The 18903-nt window shown below is 40.3% G+C and overlaps 1 protein-coding gene across 2 annotated transcripts; it reads right to left on the bottom strand.

Annotated features, from left to right (window-relative positions):
• Positions 1–12488: 12488 nt before the first annotated feature.
• ovca2 (OVCA2 serine hydrolase domain containing) lies at positions 12489–16068 on the bottom strand. Of its 2 annotated transcripts, none has more exons than XM_041850260.2 (2): positions 15625–16068; positions 12489–13340 (listed from the first exon to the last, which is right to left on the bottom strand). In XM_041850260.2, exons 1-2 carry the CDS (start codon positions 15791–15793, stop codon positions 12820–12822), a joined length of 690 nt encoding a protein of 229 aa, XP_041706194.1. In that variant the 5' UTR covers positions 15794–16068; the 3' UTR covers positions 12489–12819. The 2 variants fall into 2 exon arrangements, with proteins under 2 accessions (XP_041706194.1, XP_041706193.1); XM_041850259.2 differs by having other exon boundaries at positions 12489–13343; positions 15625–16056.
• Between the last annotated feature and the right edge of the window lie 2835 nt (positions 16069–18903).

Raw genomic sequence — 18903 nt, 5'->3', positions numbered from 1 at the left:
CCAAGGCCGGTGGTTAGTAGACCGGCGACGTCAAACGCCAGAGTGGGGGAGTGGGAGTATGCGAGACATGTACCCAATAAAAAATATAAGTGAAATGGGTTTCCATAGCATTTTCATCACTACTAATGTTGAAAGTGCAAGGTGATGAGCTTGATGCTCCTTTCCAATAAATAAAGAGGGTCTTATTCTGGTGACATGATCATCGCCCCCATTTGACAAAAAATTAATAAATGTTGCGTTATTTCTCACAAAAAATGTGTGCCAAATACAAAAAATCTCGCTCTTTTGTCCATAATAATCTCATAGATTGCGCGCTGTTGGCTAGAGCTCATGTATAGCCTACATGATGAGACTATTATGGACAAAAGAGCAAGATTATTTGTATTTTATTTTGTATTTGTCAAATGGCGGAAGAGCGTCGATGATCATGTCACCAGAATAAGACCCTCTACAGTATATTTATTGGAAAAGCGCATCAAGCTCATCACCTTGCACTTTCACCACCTGTGAAGTTCATTATAATGTATTTAATCTGCATCTAATAAACTGCATGCTTTCCAGACAAATCGTAGTGGGAGTACCACACAACATGTCATCACGTGACTCCAATATCAGTGGTGCAACTTTGGTTTTAGAAGTGGGGAGGACATAACCTGGCAGGTGGTCCTCTCTCGGAATTCTTTGGGGCATCTAAAGCTAATTTCCTGCATTTCTACTAGGGCTGTCTCCAACAACAACAAAAATCTTGGTCCAACAAGAGTAGTCTTTTCTTTCGACCAATCGAAATGTCTATTTTTTCATAGGCCTATATAGACACACCCTACGAACCAATTTATCTTACCATTTCTACCAATCTGCATGCCAGTTATGATTTTCATTTGCACATTTTCGTGGAACAGTTTAATTATCTCAATCATTGTCTGTGGTTAATCTACATTCTGTCTAAATGAAAATTATACAAATCTACAGGTAACTTTTATTGCCATTTCCAACTATGTAATAATAACCTACATAAAGACAACACAACAACATTGCAGCCTGCAGGTAGAAAATATCCTGATAAAAATAAATATATTAATTCACATTGGCTATGCATGGCCTGTCTGCAACGGTCTTGAAACGTATCAATTATCAACTGGGTCGCCCCAAAACTTGCACGAACAAACTTGAAACATTGTATAAAATATTCTGGGCCCTCAGAGTTTCCGAGCCAGTGAGCTCGGGACAGACACAGCTGTAGGCTATTTGTGCAAGGGATGAGAAGTAATCAGGTATTTTATGACGTTTCCACTGGATCAGAGCAATACATTTTTCCCTTTCATGCCAAGTGGTTTTTGAAAGGGAGAGCACTGGAAATATTGTTCAAATACATTGAAGAACTGTTGTCATTCTCAATTGATTCTAAAAACAGACTTTGTTTACTTGCTGTTTGAGGAGAAGAAAAATTACTTTGAAAAGTTCCACATCTCATCAGTGATGGTGAGTTAAGACAATCAGAAATACTAACAGACATCCCCAAATGGGCACATTTATAGGCCTACATTTGCATGCAGGCCAGGTAGACTAGTCCTACTTCTATATGTGACTCGTTTCAGAAAACCAGGCGTATGTCGCGGGTCAATACTTCATAGGAGAGCCATTTGAATTTAAGCTTTTGTTTTTGATCAAAATGCATTTTTGGCAGTAATGCCTTCTTGAACATGTGAACTTTCATGTGCCTTATTAAACAAACTTGTATGCCATCTGTAAATACGAATACAATTGTTAAATTACAAGCCTAGTTGGTTTAGCCACAAAAAAAGACAGCAACCTTCCCGCTAGCCATCATTGGCTGAGATAATGAGTAGGCTGGACTTGCCGAGAGATGAGTTCAGATTGGTCTGACATATAGCACGTCTATTTGAGCTGGTCAGTATGTGTAGGTAATACTGTGTAACGCAGCTTTTTTTTAAATGTATCTACATTTCCAGATATTACACGTTTCTAATTTTAACAGAAAGTGTTTTCATTTCAAGTTAAAGTGTACTGTTAGCTAGCTAACGTTAGCTGGCTGGCTCACTAGCTAATGTTACGTGTATGATCTTATTATTCGTATCTCAGAGCCATTTGCTTTGCTAGTTATAGCCTAATGTTAGCTAGCTAACATTGAACCTGGTTGGTTAGCTACCTGCAGATTCATGCAGGGTAGTAACGTCATGAGTTGGGATTATGGTTAATTGTCTTAACAAGACTCCACTATGCAAGTAACCATTTCAGGTGCATTCGTAAATTCAGTCTGAGTATGCCAGAGCGCAGAATAACTGATTAATTTACGAACGCTCAACACCCGTTGAATATGGCCGCTGTCAGTAAATGTCGGCAAAAAAAGAATAATTTAAATTGTTGCCAGCAGCACAGTTACAGTCACCAACACTCTGGATAATATGAAAACAGCCTAACCAGCTTTGCTAGGGTGAGTAAAATGGTCATTGGGGTGTTCTCTCATTTGTGTTAACCAGTTAGCTTGGGTGTTTGACTGCCGTTGTGAGGTCAGAACGCTCGGATCAACCCTACTCATCAGCCAGAGCATCCAGTGTGCGCTCTGAACGATCCGAGAGCGAAACGAGATGGGTGGGGCTAAAGGTTAAGAGGGTGTGAACGTTGCTGAATGGATGTAGACAAAGAAGAGCTCTCCAGTAGGTGTACCAAAACATTCAAAGGCCATTTTCTAAAAAGTGATATTACAAGTTTATCAACTTTCAAAGCAGAATTACTTTCCCATTGTTCCTCAAATGCAGTGTATGATATACCATTTTGTAGCTCTGTGTCTCTGCTATTATCCAATGTAAAAAACACAATTTCAAATTTTGCTACATAAGACTGAATCAAGGCAGTCAGTCAGATATGCGTAATCAGGTGCACGTCCTTACTCAACATTGACAGGAGCATTTCAAACAAAAGACGATGAATAAATTGACAAAACTCATAAATGGAATGAAATCAGTGGCGACCCGTCATTCAGCATTTAGCAAAAAATATATATATATATATATATTGTGGTCCTCTGTAGCTCAACTGGTAGAGCCCGGCGCTTGTAACGCCAAGGTAGTGGGTTCGATCCCCGGGACCACCCATACACAAAAATGTATGCACGCATGACTGTAAGTCGCTTTGGATAAAAGCGTCTGCTAAATGGCATATTATTATTATTATTATATATTATTATTATTATAATAATATCTTTTTTAGTTTTGTTGCCTGTTTTGCATGTTATTTTGGCATTAATACGTGTCACATATCAGTGTAAACAATGTAAAAATAATAATCATTGAGTTAATAAAGCCGCATACAAACATGGTCTCTTTTTTTGCTTTCTTAAGTAAGGCAGCTCCAAAATGCAGGTGTTTCAGCCTAGCTCAGTGCTTTCTGTGGTGGTGGAGCAGCCAGCGGAAAATACGGAGCGTAGGGGTTGGTAATGTTCTTTAGTTGCGCCCGTGATTGGCTCAGTGTTCTATTACTCATGGGGACACTACGTCAACACAAAAGCTAGGGGGAGAGCTAGAAAATGCAAGCCCCTTGGGTGCTGCCATAGAGTTACATTAGAAGTGCCAAGAAGGCTCAAGGTCATTGGCTACAGATACAATGAAGTAGCTGTGATTGGACTGATCATGTCAACATCATACTTTCAAAATCTTAGCTAGTAAGCTAGACAAGCAGTCATCATCGTCATGAAACAAGTCGACAATCTACTGGCAAATCCTTTTCAATCCTTCTCATATGAAGAGAAATTAAAGATAAAAAGTTGGAAATTCAACAATGCGTGGTTTGGAAGGAATCAGTGGCTAACTGCAAGTGTTGCAAAGCAATCACTAGCCTGCTATTCAGTGGAGTGGGTGTGTGGTCCAAGTCTGGGTTTAAGGGTCTCTTTTCCAAGCTTAAAATGATAAACATTCAACACCATGGGCCATAAGGTTGAATACATTGGCCATGCTGTCAATTCAGCATGACTTCTGCCGCATTCAAAACACCTTGGATCTCGGAAATGTCAGACTTCAGTGAGTTCAAGACTACCGGGAACTCTGAAAAAACAAGCTCCGACAGGGAAAATATGTTTTGAACGGTCATCCAAGTCGGGAACTAGGGCCTCTTTCTAGAGCTCCGGCCTGAAGATCACTGACGTCATGATTCTACCTTGTTTTTTCCAAGTTCCTAGTTCTTGAAAGCACCGTAAATCCAGAGAATGCCACACTTTGATGACAAAGTTTGATGACAAAAATTGAGCACGAAAGACCGTGCCACCTTCCTGTTCAAGTGAGCACGGCACAACAAGGTGAGTCCAAAAATGTATTGTATGCTGCAGCATAAATTATGTAATATGCCATGGAGATATGTATACCGTAGCTAAGAAAGTAATACTAAGTGTATGTTGTGTAGTGAGCTGTTAGGGCACATAGTAGCCCATGTGCCCTAATTGTTTGGTCCCTTTCCCCCTCATAACTTTGACTACTGTTCTGACTTGGTGGAGCGCCTATAGCCTGTTTTAAAGAAATGTAATCATTGAATATTGTAAGCGCTTTTATTGTCTGCTTATATGCCCCCTTTATTTATCCTACGGTTCTGACTTGGTGTACAGAGAGAATACTGTAAGAAAGGCCCATGTTCTGAATTCTGTCGCTGTACATTTCAAAAGTGCTGAACAAATAGTTATATTGACTACGTCCGTCCTAGCTCGCTCATTAATATCTTAATCGAAATTACAGATTGCCTCTTATCTGCTGGTCATCTCCTTTTGACATAGTTTGTACATATCAATTGTCAGTAGAAACCACATTTGTTTAAGCAAGTCAGCCATATCAGCTATGTTTTTTTTAAGGCAGTAAATGAGGCTGAATTAACTGTTTCGCTGCCAGAGAAGGCTCCGCTGATAGCCAGGTGTAGCATTGGTAAGGATTCACTCCATGGTGCTGAAAAGAAAGCTCTGCTATTGGGACAGCATTATGTAGGCCCTAACAGTTTGTGGGCACCGTTTGTCAATGCTATAGTGCAATTAATATATTGTTTAGTGTTGTGTTGTGTAGTGGCTTTGCTGGCATGCATCAAAAAAATTTAATGGGGGTTTTGCCCCACCAAGATGTACATGCTAAAATCGCCAGTTTGTTGCATTATAACCACACTCAGAATTCGCTACTTCAACTTCAGTAGTCTACACCTCCTAGTTGTAAGCATAAATTAAAAGGAAAAGGCACAACGCGCACATCGGTTCGGCTACTACGGTGAGCGAGCATTGCGCCTTTTCATTTTCAATAAGTACTGATTACCCATTTATTTTTGTCTCTGCCTGCAAATCGTCCTACTAAAAGATAGGCTATATTCTATAGGTCTATGCAAAATGTAGCAAGTGTCGCTGTCATCATTCTTGCTGCTTCAAGATCAGTAGAAATACGTGCCAGATCAGGTGGGCGTGTGGTCTCAATTAAATAGAGTAGGCTATAGCCTATGCATGAGCGGAGAAGCATGGGAATGTTATTTTTCCAAGAAAATGTCCTTCCTAAATAGTTGAATGGTTGCCTAGAAATAGGCCTAAATATTGATCAGCCATATTTCTCAGTCTGAAAATCCTCCCACTCCTAAAAGGTAGGCTATAAACATAGAGAAAGTGCAAGTCTCTCATACTCTGCTCTCTTCAAACTACATCTAGCATATTGGCTGATATAGCCCAGTAATACAGAATCTTTGCTCATTTAAACTATTTCTTAAGCTATTTTTGCGCATTTGATATTGCCTATAGGGCGCAAACTTGCTGGGAGCATGGCTGGCAAGTGAGTTGCGTCACATACACCTAAAATAACATTGTAGAACTGCGGTTGGGTTTGGGACCAGTTCTTGCGGTAGTGGGTGGGAGTCACACCTTGATCACACCGATAGTGTCCTTGCCACGTCTCCTCCCGTTGCTCCCCTCCGGCGCTCTGATTCGCTGGTCTACGGAGCCACCGGTCTGAGCGCACCACCTCTGCAACACCGGAATGGAAACCCAACGCACCCTAATCATCTCCAGCGCACCTGCACCTCATCATCTCATCACCACCCCTATTTAGCCCTGGACTGTTCTGGAAGATGTTGTGTGTGATTGTTTAGCTCCATGTCATTTACTCTAGCTTTGTCATTGTTAAGTAAACCTTGACCTTGTTAATTCCTGCATCTGCGTCCTGCCTCTTCGTATACTCAGTACTCGTCACAGTCCTTGGGCAAAATAGTACGCAGAATCATCAGGATGTGTGTGCAACAAAACTTCAACATTTACCTTCTGCTACCATTTCTGTCAAGCCGTCTACACATACAGTTTGACACATACGTTCGATAAATCCATCGTATGCACCACAAAGAACACACTGCAAATGCCTCTGCAAAGCAATGCCGCAAGGCAAACGCAGCTTCCATTGGAAATGAATGTACTTCTGGTGTACCAAAATGTAATGACGCTGTCGGTGTGATCAAGGCCTCAGACAGAAAGCCAGCGTGTGCGGGCAGAGTGCGGTATGAAAAGCTGTGGGTGAAAGCAGGATGAAGAAATTGGTCCTGCAGCGGACCTCTACTGTGCACCATGACAGTGAAGCCTTTAACATTAGAGCTGTTTATTACTATTTCAGTGTGAAAAGGGAATTAGCTAGGGAAACTGACAGATCAATAACATTACATAGCCTTACTGACTAATAAAAACTCACATTGCACTGAAAAAATGTCAGAATATCAATCTTCAATCTATTGGCTGATGGTTTCATCATTTGATTGAAGTCTAGTGTGATTGAGGCAAAAAGAATAGCTAACGTTAGCCAACTTTGGCCAGCTCTCTCTGTCTAACGGTACATCAATTGGCGAAAGCTAGCCAAGTTTATTAACTTGGACAAAACAAAGGCTACAAAACATTTCTATACAAACAACTGCTGTTAGATAGTAATAATAGCCACCACAGATCGCTAGAGCCTGTGGTAGCTATTAGCTAGCGTAGCTAATTCATTCACCTCAGTCGAGAGGGGATGAAACATTAGCTAACGTTACATGTCAGTACAATACTAGCTCAGCGCTGCGAATAAACACTAGTTTAGTTTTTTTCTGTAAAGTTAAACAGTAGTTACCTTGCCAGCTACATCAATCAACTAAATAGTAGCCAATTTCAGCGCTGCTTGCTTTTACACTTACACACTGAACTATGCTCAACTCTCCTGTGCTGGTCCAGCCAGCCTTCCAGAAGCTTTGCCTTGACACAGCCTGTCAGCCCGCTCTGTGGTGTCTGTGTGGTCCTAAATCCAGCAGTCTGAACACTACAAACAGCCTACCCGACCGCTCGGAGGTGTCAGCATGGTCCTAAACCACATCATTGCCAAATTTTTGTATCACATTGCAGTGATAAAAGTGGGGGACATGACCCCCGTCCCCAGTGAAAGTTGCGCCCCTGTTCAATATGATGGTTAATTTTTGAATATTTTAGCATAAGAGCACTTCCACCGACATTTCTTGCATAATTCATTTGAATGTCGCATAATTCCTTTTACCGACACAAAAATAACCCACCTTCTCTAGCATATTTTGGAAAGTTTACAGAAAAATGTTCTGTTTGCATCGGGCTTGGCTTTACTTCCATAACAAGGTTGGATGGAAACCTGGTTAGTGTCTGCAATAATAGGTCAGGTCCTACTACATCCAGCTAGTGCTGCTCAAAAGGCCTCACTCTACAGTTACAGGGAGATCTACAGATTCACCACAGGGAATGTAGATTTTTACACATATTTCAAAAAGACAAAAACAAAACTCTAATAACTTTGATTTTTCAAATGGTTTTTTTCCTGAGACAAGTATCTCAATGGCAAGCCATATGCTGAATAGGCAATCCAATCTTACAACAGTAAACACCTAACCCGCTGGACCGGTTGCACCAGTGGACGTAAAAACGTTGGTCTTAAATGTTAGGTTGGACGTAGCTATGTCTTTTGGCTCTGTCCTCCAGCATTTTTACAACATTAAACATCTAACCCCCTGGACCGGTTACACCAGTTGAGCGTAAAAAAGTTGGTCTTAAATATTAGGTTGTGCTTAGCTACTCTGTACTCCAGCACTTTTGATATGAAATGATATAATGACTATGAGGTTACAATTTGAGGGTATTTTCATAGATATCAGGTGAACCGTTTATAAATTACAGCACTTTTTGTACATATTGCCCCCATTTTAGGGTACCAACAGTATTGGGACAAATTCACTTAGGCCTACATGTGTATTAAAGTAGTCAAAAGTTTAGTATTTGGTCCCATATTCATAGCATGCAATGATTACATCAAGCTTGTGACTCTACAAACTTGTTGGATCCATTTGCTGCTTGTTTTGATTGTGTTTCGGATTATTTTGGTTAATAGTGTATTGTGTCATTTTGGAGTCACTTTTATTGTAAATCAGAATAGAATAAACACTAATGCATTAATGTGGATGCTACCATGATTATGGATAGTCCTGAATGAATCCTGAATACTGATGAGTGAGAAAGTTATAGATGCACAAATATCATACCCCCTCCCAAACAAATTCTACCCTCCCCTGTTATAACAGTGAGAGTGTAGCATGTCTTGTGGGTGTGATATTTGTGCGTCTGTAACAGATGGGATGGAAACAGGTAGTTTGGGTACAATTTTATGAGCGCCAACAGATAATTTGTTCTTTCAACATGGTGGGTTCTTTTTGTGTCAGTAAAATTAATTTGCGAGAAATGGTGGTTTAAACGTATTTATGCGCAAATATTGATATAATAACCATCATATCGAAGTAAACTTGGAGTCACGCGATGATATGGTGTGTGGTCCTCCCACTAAGACTCGGGAAACCATGCAGTTTATTAGGCTACAGATGAAATTAGTTATGATGAATATCACACGGTGGTGGAAGTGCACGGTGATGCTCCTTTTCAATTAATATCGAGGGTCTTATTCTGGTGACATGATGATCGATGCTTAACTGCCGTTTGACAACTAAAAATATTCTTGCTCTTATCAATAATAATCTCATCATGTAGACTAGCCTACCCGCACTGTATCTGTTGAAAATGTTGAAAATGAGATGGAAACACATTGAATTTTTTGATTTTTATTCGGTAGGCTACAAGAAAATGTAAGATAAGAAGTAGGCTACATTTTTGTGTGTGCCACGTCATCAAGCACTGATTTATAGCCACAACAAGTCCATTTGGTGGAAACACAACACTAGTGGTATGATGGCAACAACAATTATGCGGGTTTTAGAATATTCGCATGAAAATCTGTTGCCAATTGGATGGAAACCTACTAGCTACAGTCCCAATACTTTTGGAGCTCACTGTATATGACTCTGGTCGTAGCTAAATGCGGTGTAACCAATGCACGTACATGAGATGTGATGCTTCATAATGATGGTTGCTGGGCAGCGCCCGTTACTAGGCTGTTACAAGTGTGGATTCTGTTCCTCTTCACTCGCGTAGTAGCCTGTATCCCGACCAAAAGCCCTTGACTTGTCTGATCATCAATCGATGTGATTTTGTTTCACTGAATCAATCTCCGTCTGTATATTTCATTATTTGATCTCTGGCTTGGCAAATATGTGGAGGTACGAGGTAGCTCATTTTATTCGTTTGCTAATGTATCACTGATCAGAAACATTTAGCATGCCATATGTATTATTTTGCTATTGACTCGTGAATGGTCAACTCGGAGTTTGTGAAATATAAACACAAGACTCATATCCTTTTGAAAATATAGATTGCTATTATTTTCTGTGCTTATCACCCTACACCTGCTCCGTACTAGGCGTAGAATAGGCTGCACGCCCAGGTGTAGCTAATTGAAGGGTTTACGCCCAGGTGGTGCCTATTTGCACCAAACCTCAAATATATTGTCTTGTATAATATCTAACTTGTATTATGTACATATTATAATAATATATACATTTAATTATATATTATATACGTTGTGTTTAATTTTTGTTGATATCCAATTAGCAGTCAATAGGATTAGCAGTCATGGATTTCTGAAATAGCCTACTCACTGTCCTCAATATATGAATGTAGAATATATTTTAAATTAAATAAATAGATACAAAAACACTCCAACTCATTAATTTTTTCTTCACTAACTTATCTACTAAAACATATCACTTATCATATCTACATGTAAGGACTTGTACTCACTTTTTAGCATTTTGACTGATGCTCCTGAGAATCACCTGGTCCCAGTTGTCTCTATAGTATAAGGTGCATCTACAGTAGCTATCTATACCTGTCACTAACAAATAAATATTTCCATTGAGCTCCCTTGGTTCCCTCTCTCCAGATGTATGCACGTATACACGCCCCCTTATGCATTTAGAAGCATTGGATTGGTGCAATTATTGCTGGAGGGAGGTTCCACCATATTCCGCAACCCTCACACCATTAGTTAATTTAAAAATCATGAGGGGGAGTGTGCAAAAGGGTAGATTACCGTTATGGAGCCTACAGTGGGGAAAACAAGTATTTAGTCAGCCACCTGTGCAAGTTCTCCCACTTAAAAAGATGAGAGAGAAATAGTAGAAAATCACATTGTAGGATTTTTAATGAATTTATTTGCAAATTATGGTGGAAAATAAGTATTTGGTCACCTACAAACAAGCAAGATTTCTGGCTCTCACAGACCTGTAACTTCTTCTTTAAGAGGCTCCTCTGTCCTCCACTCATTGCCAGTATTAATGGCACCTGTTTGAACTTGTTATCAGTATAAAAAGACACCTGTCCACAACCTCAAACAGTCACATTCCAAACTCCACTATGGCCAAGACCAAAGAGCTGTCAAAGGACACCAGAAACAAAATTGTAGACCTGCACCAGGCTGGGAAGACTGAATCTGCAATAGGTAAGCAGCTTGGTTTGAAGAAATCAACTGTGGGAGCAATTATTAGGAAATGGAAGACATACAAGACCACTGATAATCTCCCTCGATCTGGGGCTCCACGCAAGATCTCACCCCGTGGGGTCAAAATGATCACAAGAACGGTGAGCTAAAATCCCAGAACCACACGGGGGGACCTAGTGAATGACCTGCAGAGAGCTGGGACCAAAGTAACAAAGCCTACCATCAGTAACACACTACGCCGCCAGGGACTCAAATCCTGCAGTGCCAGACGTGTCCCCCCTGCTTAAGCCAGTACATGTCCAGGCCCGTCTGAAGTTTGCTAGAGTGCATTTGGATGATCCAGAAGAGGATTGGTAGAATGTCATATGGTCAGATGAAACCAAAATAGAACTTTTTGGTAAAAACTCAACTCGTCGTGTTTGGAGGACAAAGAATGCTGAGTTGCATCCAAAGAACACCATACCTACTGTGAAGCATGGGGGTGGAAACATAATGCTTTGGGGCTGTTTTTCTGCAAAGGGACCAGGACGACTGATCCGTGTGAAGGAAAGAATGAATGGGGCCATGTATCGTGAGATTTTGAGTGAAAACCTCCTTCCATCAGCAAGGGCATTGAAGATGAAACGTGGCTGGGTCTTTCAGCATGACAATGATCCCAAACACACCGCCCGGGCAACGAAGGAGTGGCTTCGTAAGTGGCCTAGCCAGTCTCCAGATCTCAACCCCATAGAAAATCTTTGGAGGGAGTTGAAAGTCCGTGTTGCCCAGCGACAGCCCCAAAACATCACTGCTCTAGAGGAGATCTGCATGGAGGAATGGGCCAAAATACCAGCAACAGTGTGTGAAAACCTTGTGAAGACTTACAGAAAACGTTTGACTTGTGTCATTGCCAACAAAGGGTATATAACAAAGTATTGAGAAACTTTTGTTATTGACCAAATACTTATTTTCCACCATAATTTGCAAATAAATTCATTAAAAATCCTACAATGTGATTTTCTGGATTTCTTTTTCTAATTTTGTCTTTCATAGTTGACGTGTACCTATGATGAAAATTACAGGCCTCTCATCTTTTTAAGTGGGAGAACTTGCACAATTGGTGGCTGACTAAATACTTTTTTTCCCCCACTGTAGATTAAAATGATATACTTCTGCCAGGTAAGCCTACTTTACAGTTAACATTTAATTGAGAAGGTTTTGGGGAAAGTATTTCTGTCAACCCACAAGACGTCAACTGGCTACTAGTCTTTTCTGTGAGCCGTCAATTAATCAAATCAAATGTTATTTGTCACAATACAACAGGTATAGTAGACTTTACTTTCATGCCATGCATAATAATAATAATAATAATAATAATAATAATGCCATTTAGCAGACGCTTTTATCCAAAGCGACTTACAGTCATGCGTGCATATATTTTTTGTGTATGGGTGGTCCCGGGGATCGAACCCCCTACCCTGGCGTTACAAGCGCCGTGCTCTACCAGTTGAGCTACAGAGGACCACTTAGATTTTCATTTTGGTGAAAGTGACGGCAGGGTTGGTGTTGGTGAGTGGATACAGCTAACAAGAATCTTGTCATAGAATGCAACACAAGCAGGCAAAATAAATGTTAACGTTTTTGGAATTTATTTTTCAACAAAAATATGTTTTACCTCCCTGAGCATGACAGTAGAATTTATATGCAGTCACTTTGTTACTGTGGTAGCCTACTAACATTGCATGAAAATTAAAGATGCTTTCCAATAAAATATGTTTTAAGCAACCATTTCTGGATACACAAGACAACTGTGTTTTTAACTTAAATCAACATTCTGGTAAAAGTTACTTGTCGTCTTTGGATGAGCAACATCCACATGAAGTTAAGCTCTTAATTTTCAGACATTATGCTCCGCTGAAACTTCTAGGATGGAATAGTTTCCATGCGTCTCCTTCCCCTACTGAAACCTCTTGAGAAACTCCTGGTAGGTCTGTCTGTGTGCTGAGGCAGCTGGCACAAAATGGCCGCCAGGATGAGTCAGCACCTGAGGCTCCTGGAACAGGGGAAGGAGCTCCCGGCTCATCCTATCGGGAATTACCTGGTCTTCCTGTCCGAAGACGTGCAGGGACGGGATGGCGAGCGGAGCAGGGGCGCCATAGAACCGCTGGTGCTCCGAACAAGCACTCCGAAACCCGGCCACCAGGATAGCGAAGCGGAACTGGAATTGTGGTTCTAGACTCTGCTCCTGTAGAGAACAGAGCATGGCAACTAGAGCAGCGCCCTGGCTGAACCCCAGCACACCGTGAAACGGGCCCAAGTCCTTCACTGTTGTCCTCACGGCCTCCACGCTTTCCTCAAGCCCCAGGCTCGCCTGACACTGCTGCCTGGCATCGAAGCTCCGAGCCTGGGTGTCAGAGAACCACCATCCCCTGGGGGCCTCGTCACTTCCAGGGCCCGCTTCATTCTCCTTCCCTTGGGCTGCTGGAGAGTCAGAGAGAAGAGGGAGAGAGCAGTAGAAGAAGGGTGAGAAAGAGAGTATTCAACTTTTAAGTTGATATTGCGTTTAGTTGAAATCTGTATGTGATCACCCTGATAGGTACCAGTCAGAGTTTGGTAATGCAACAATCCCTATCCTCACAGCACTGTTCAGTCAGAATATACACAGAGTATACAAAACATTAAGAACACCTGCTCTTTCCATGACATAGATTGACCAGGTGAATCCAGGTGAAAACTATGATCCCTTATTGATGTCACTTGTTAAATCCACTTCAAATCAGTGTAGATGAAGGAGAGGAGACAGGTTAAAGAACGATTGAGACATGGATCGTGTATGTGTGCCGTTCAGAGGGTGAATGGGCAAGACAAAAGATGCTGGGTTTTTCACGCTCAACAGTTTCCCGTGTGTATCAAGAATGGTCCACCACCCAAAGGACATCCAGCCAACTTGACACAACTGTGGGAAGCATTGGCGTCAACATGGGCCAGCATCCCTGTGGAATGCTTTTGACACCTTGTAGAGTCCATGCCCTGATGAATTGAGGTGCAATTCAATATTAGGAAGGTGTTCCTAATGTTTGGTATACTCAGTACAGTGCTTTCAGAAAGTATTCACACCCCTTGACCAAATGTTGTTGTGTTACAGCCTGAATTTAACATTGCTTAAACTTTTTTTTTTAAAGGTCACTGGCCTACACAATACCCCATAATGTCAAAGTAGAAATGTGTTTCTCAAAATGTTTACAAATTAATAAAAAAAATTACGCTGAAATATCTTGAATCAATAAGTATTCAATCCTTTTATTATGGCAAGCCGAAATAAGTTCAGGGGTAGAAATGTGCTTAACAAGTCCCATAATAAGTTGGACTCATGCAATAATAGTGTTTAACATGAATTTTGAATGACAATCTCATCTCTTATCACGTGTGGCTCAGTTGGTAGAGCATGGTGCTTGCAACGGCAGGGTTGTGGGTTCGATTCCCACGGGGGAGTGTACGAAAATGTTTGCTCTGGATAAGAGTGTCTGCTAAATGACTAAAATGTAAATGTTATCACGATTATCTGGAAGGTCGAGCAGTACATTTCAAACACATTTTCAACCACAAAGACCAGGGAGGTTTTCCAATGCCTCACAAAGAAGGGCACCTATTGGTAGATGCGTAAAACAAAAAAAGACATTGAAAATCTCTTTGAGCATGGTGAAGTTATTAATTACACTTTGGTTTGTGTATCAATACACCCAGTCATTACAAAGATACAGGCGTCCTTCCTAACTCAGTTGCCAGAGAGGAAGGAAACCTTGCATTAAGGCACTAAAGGAATACTGCAAAAAATGTGGCAAAGCAATCAACTTTTTGTCCTGAATACAAATTGTTATGTTTGTGGCCAATCCAATACAACACATTACGGAGTACCACTCTCCATATTTTCAAGCATAGTGGTGGCTGCATCATGTTATGGGTATGCTTGTAATGGTTAAGGCCTGGGGAGTTTTTCAGGATAAAAAAAGAAATGGAATGGAGCTAAGCACAGGCAAAATCCTAGAGGAAAACCTGGTTCAGTCTGCTTTTCACCAGACACTGGGAGATAAATTCACCTTTCAGCATGACAATAACCTAAAACACAAGGCCAAATCTACACTGGAATTGCTTACCAAGAAGACAGTGAATGTTCCTGTGTGGCCGAGTTACAGTTTTGACTTAAATCTAATTGAAAATCTATGGCGAGTTCTGAAAATGGTCTTCTAGCGATTATCAACAACCAATTTGACAGAAGTTTAAGAATTTTAAAAATAAGAATAATGGGCAAATGTTGCAGAATCCAGGTGTGGAAAGCTCTTAGAGACTTACCCAGAAAGCCTCACAACTGTAATCGCTGCCAAAGGTGCTTCCACAAAGTATTGACTCGGGTGTGAATACTTATGTAAATGAGATATTTCTGTATTTGATTTTCAATAAATTGGCTAAACTTTTTTAAAACATGTTTTCACTTTGTCATTATGGGGTATTGTGTGTAGATGCATGAGAAAAACAATTTAAATCAATTTTGAATTCAGGCTGTAACACAACAAAATATGGAATAAGTCAAGAGGTATGAATACTATTTTTTTGCCACACCCCAAACAGCACAGAATATATATAGATTGCATCAAAAGATGTACGTTATATGCTTTCGTTTAGTGTGAGTTTTAAAAATAAGTCACAGAATGCTCGTTAACGGTCACGTCATGTTGAAATTTTTGGATATCAGAATGTGACCCACCGTCGCCTGTTTGCGGTACCCGGTGAGGCGCACTCATGTAAACCAGCTCCACATGCTTCTTCAGAAGCTTCCGTAGGGCCCCAGTTTTCTCGCGAAACGAGCCGCTGTTCTGTCGGTAACCGTGTATGCACAGGATCCGGAGCGGTGCTGGTCGAGTTACAGACGCCATGTTTGCAGGAAGTTAACGAGAGCTAGTCAATTAAACTGACAGGTTAGGCATTTATTCTCTTACAAATATTGCATACCGGTACTTTTGCCAATTAAGTTAGCTACACACTATGGCACTTTTATTTGTAGACTGAATTTATTTTGGAGTTAGTTTCCTTGTCAAGTGAAAACCTGTTTCAACCGGTAGGGGTACAGGTCCGTCTGGAAATAGTGGTCGAGGGAAACAGAAGCTAAGTTAATGTTTCCTACACATAGCACAGTTCCGAGCGAAAACAGGAAGTATCGTTGCATTGGCCAGGTGACAAACCTCTGAAAAACCAGCTCTATCTGTTATTTCCATTTTAAAGTAGTCAATTGTCTTCTTCATTGGCTGATTGCTCCCAAGTCATAGGAATCCCCACCCAGTTGACTACTTTAAAATGGTGGAAGCCCTCAATGGCAACGTCCACGCTAAAACGGGTTATATCCATGTTGAGTCCTCTATCTATCTCTATGACAGCCACAACTCCGATTTAAACTCTTTTTTTTTTTCAAAGTTGCAGAAATGCCAAGTTCGTCCACTTATATCAGTGCAGTCGTAACAACCTAACCATTCCGAAATTTATATTCGAATAAAAAAAATCTCACGTAGCAAATTAGGGATTACATTTTTTGTTGACCAAATTCGACACTCTCATTGACCTCCATACAAAAATTCCTCACCCCGTGGGTTTATTTTCGTGGACAGATTTTTGGCGGAGTAAAAGCTCTCGCTTCACCTCTTCGATATTCACTGGCAAGACCTAGCAAAAGGCCCTGACTTCAAAATAAAAGTCTCGCAATGAAGATGGTAAAAAATTATACTAATGGTCGAAATGACTTCCATTTTATTAGGAAATATTAGCAGACTTTTTTTGTTTAACAATATCAAGAAAGGAAAATATTTAATAGCCTTAATAGCACAAATAATATTATTAAAGGTAATGATTACTAGATAGTTATTATGGTAACAACAGTAATACAAATAACAAAACATTATTTATGATACTATTAATAATAGTAATACAAATATTAATTTCATAATTATAATAATCAACTTTAGAAAATACATTTAAATCCCATTGTTATTTAGCCCATTCGTATTGCACGATGTTCATACATTGTTCATATTGGACATACACAATTTTCTGTACATTGTGTCGCACAGTAAAAGGGGGTTTCCATTTTACTCAGGAGCACCTTTAGTTTCCAAATCCACAGTGTTTACACCCAGAGGAGTGTAGCTGCTCATTTTGCGGGCCTTAAAGAGTGGCCAATCAGCTTAAATACAATCGTTATTTTCATACTGGACATCAATAATAATAATAATAATAATAATATGCCATTTAGCAGACGCTTTTATCCAAAGCGACTTACAGTCATGCGTGCATACATTTTTGTGTATGGGTGGTCCCAGGGATCGAACCCACTACCTTGGCGTTACAAGCGCCGTTTCTCTACCAGCTGAGCTACAGAGGACATCCATATTGCACCGGTCATAAAATGAGCAGCGACGCTCCGCTGGGTGTAAACTCTGTGGATTTGTACACTAGAAGTGTGTCGCATTTCACTGCGACACAACGTACAGGCAATTATGTATGCAAAATGAGCAATTATGTGCGGTGCAATAAATGATAGGAGACCCACACAAAAAAACATTGTTGACCATTTAGGCTTGAAAAAATTAAAAATATACAAATAAATCACATAATATCTTATATAAATACTTTAAAGTATTCTTTGTATGATAACTAGTATAAAATATATCGACAATTGTTCATATTTACCATCATTTTCGCCCTAATTATTCATTTACAAAGTATACAGGACAGGAGTCTTATTCTGAGTTTATGGGGATGGGAAGATGGCGGAAGGGGATGCTGAGTTCGAATTAAGCAGCGCGTAGAGCAAATTTGGTGAAGACGAATGTTCTGAATGGACAACAGTAGTATCGAAAACCTGGAACAAAAAGGACATTGTCTAAGATTGGAGTGGAGGAAACGTGTGTAAATGATAAGGAATCGCTTCTCGTTGGAGTGACCAGGAGTCTGTCAGAGTGACCAGGAGCGTCTTATTTTGATTATTTGAGCAGAGGAAGATTGCGGTGGGCCTCAACATAATCCTGACAACAGAGGTTTTGTGTTTTGAACTTCGAAGCAGTGGTGGAAAAAGTAACTGTTAGAAATTGCGTAATTCAAATCTGGTATTGGAATAAGAATCAAGAGATCTTCAATCCAAGCTTAATTTATTATATGCAAAATGTATGTATGATAAGTATGAAGGTTCGTATATACGGGTCCACTGAAATACCTCGCAGGGCACTCAGAGAACTGATCCATTGTTACCGGTTCTTCCTCAAATACTCTGACAGAGAGAGAGTTCCCACCTCTCTGCTGGCCAATCAGAGTAGACGCTGAGCGTGGTTTAGACTTACTCAGCCAATCCGTTGGTGCACGGGTTGGTCCCAACCCCTCTGCGCTCCACTTTTTTCACACTGTTGCCAGGCATAAGTTTATCATAACAACCTGTGGAGTCAGCACCCAAAAGACACCATTCCACTGTACTACATTCAAGGACGGTTCACAGACAACAAAGAGGCAGTGTTCGTATCTGTGAGAAATACAAGTCTTATCTATAAGAAATACAAGTTTTATCTCATCCTAGCCCCTAACGTTCCTCACATGAATCACAGCCTGTTATGTGAAACAATTTATATCAGTATAGTTCAAACCTATGCTCCTCATTAATGCATTCCTTCTAAGCTATTCATCACTTCAATCCAATTATGAGAAAACAAATCCCATCATAACCAATTGTCATACATGAGTAAAAGTATAGATACCTTAGTAGAAAGTTACTCAAATAAAAGTAAAAGTCACCCAGTAAAATACTACTTGAGTAAAATTCTAAAAGTATTTGGTTCTAAATATACTTAGGTACGAAAAGTAAATGTAAATGCTAAAATATACTTAAGTATCAAAAGTAAAAGCAGGTTGCACCATTTTCTTGTTTTTTTAAAATGTATGGATAGCCAGGGGCACACTCAGACATCATTTACAAAAGATGCATTTGTGTTTAGTGAGTCCGCCAGAT

Source organism: Coregonus clupeaformis, chromosome 27, assembly GCF_020615455.1.
Source record: "Coregonus clupeaformis isolate EN_2021a chromosome 27, ASM2061545v1, whole genome shotgun sequence".
NCBI classification, from domain to species: domain Eukaryota; kingdom Metazoa; phylum Chordata; class Actinopteri; order Salmoniformes; family Salmonidae; genus Coregonus; species Coregonus clupeaformis.
This window is presented reverse-complemented; position numbering and strand designations above follow the sequence as displayed.

Coding starts and splice junctions, on each gene's coding strand:
- ovca2 (XM_041850259.2), bottom strand. CDS start 15,793: ATGGCGTCTGTAACTCGACCAGCACCGCTCCGGATCCTGTGCATACAC. Junction 13,344..15,624: donor GGTACCGCAAACAGGCGACG/GTGGGTCACATT, acceptor CTGACTCTCCAG/CAGCCCAAGGGAAGGAGAAT.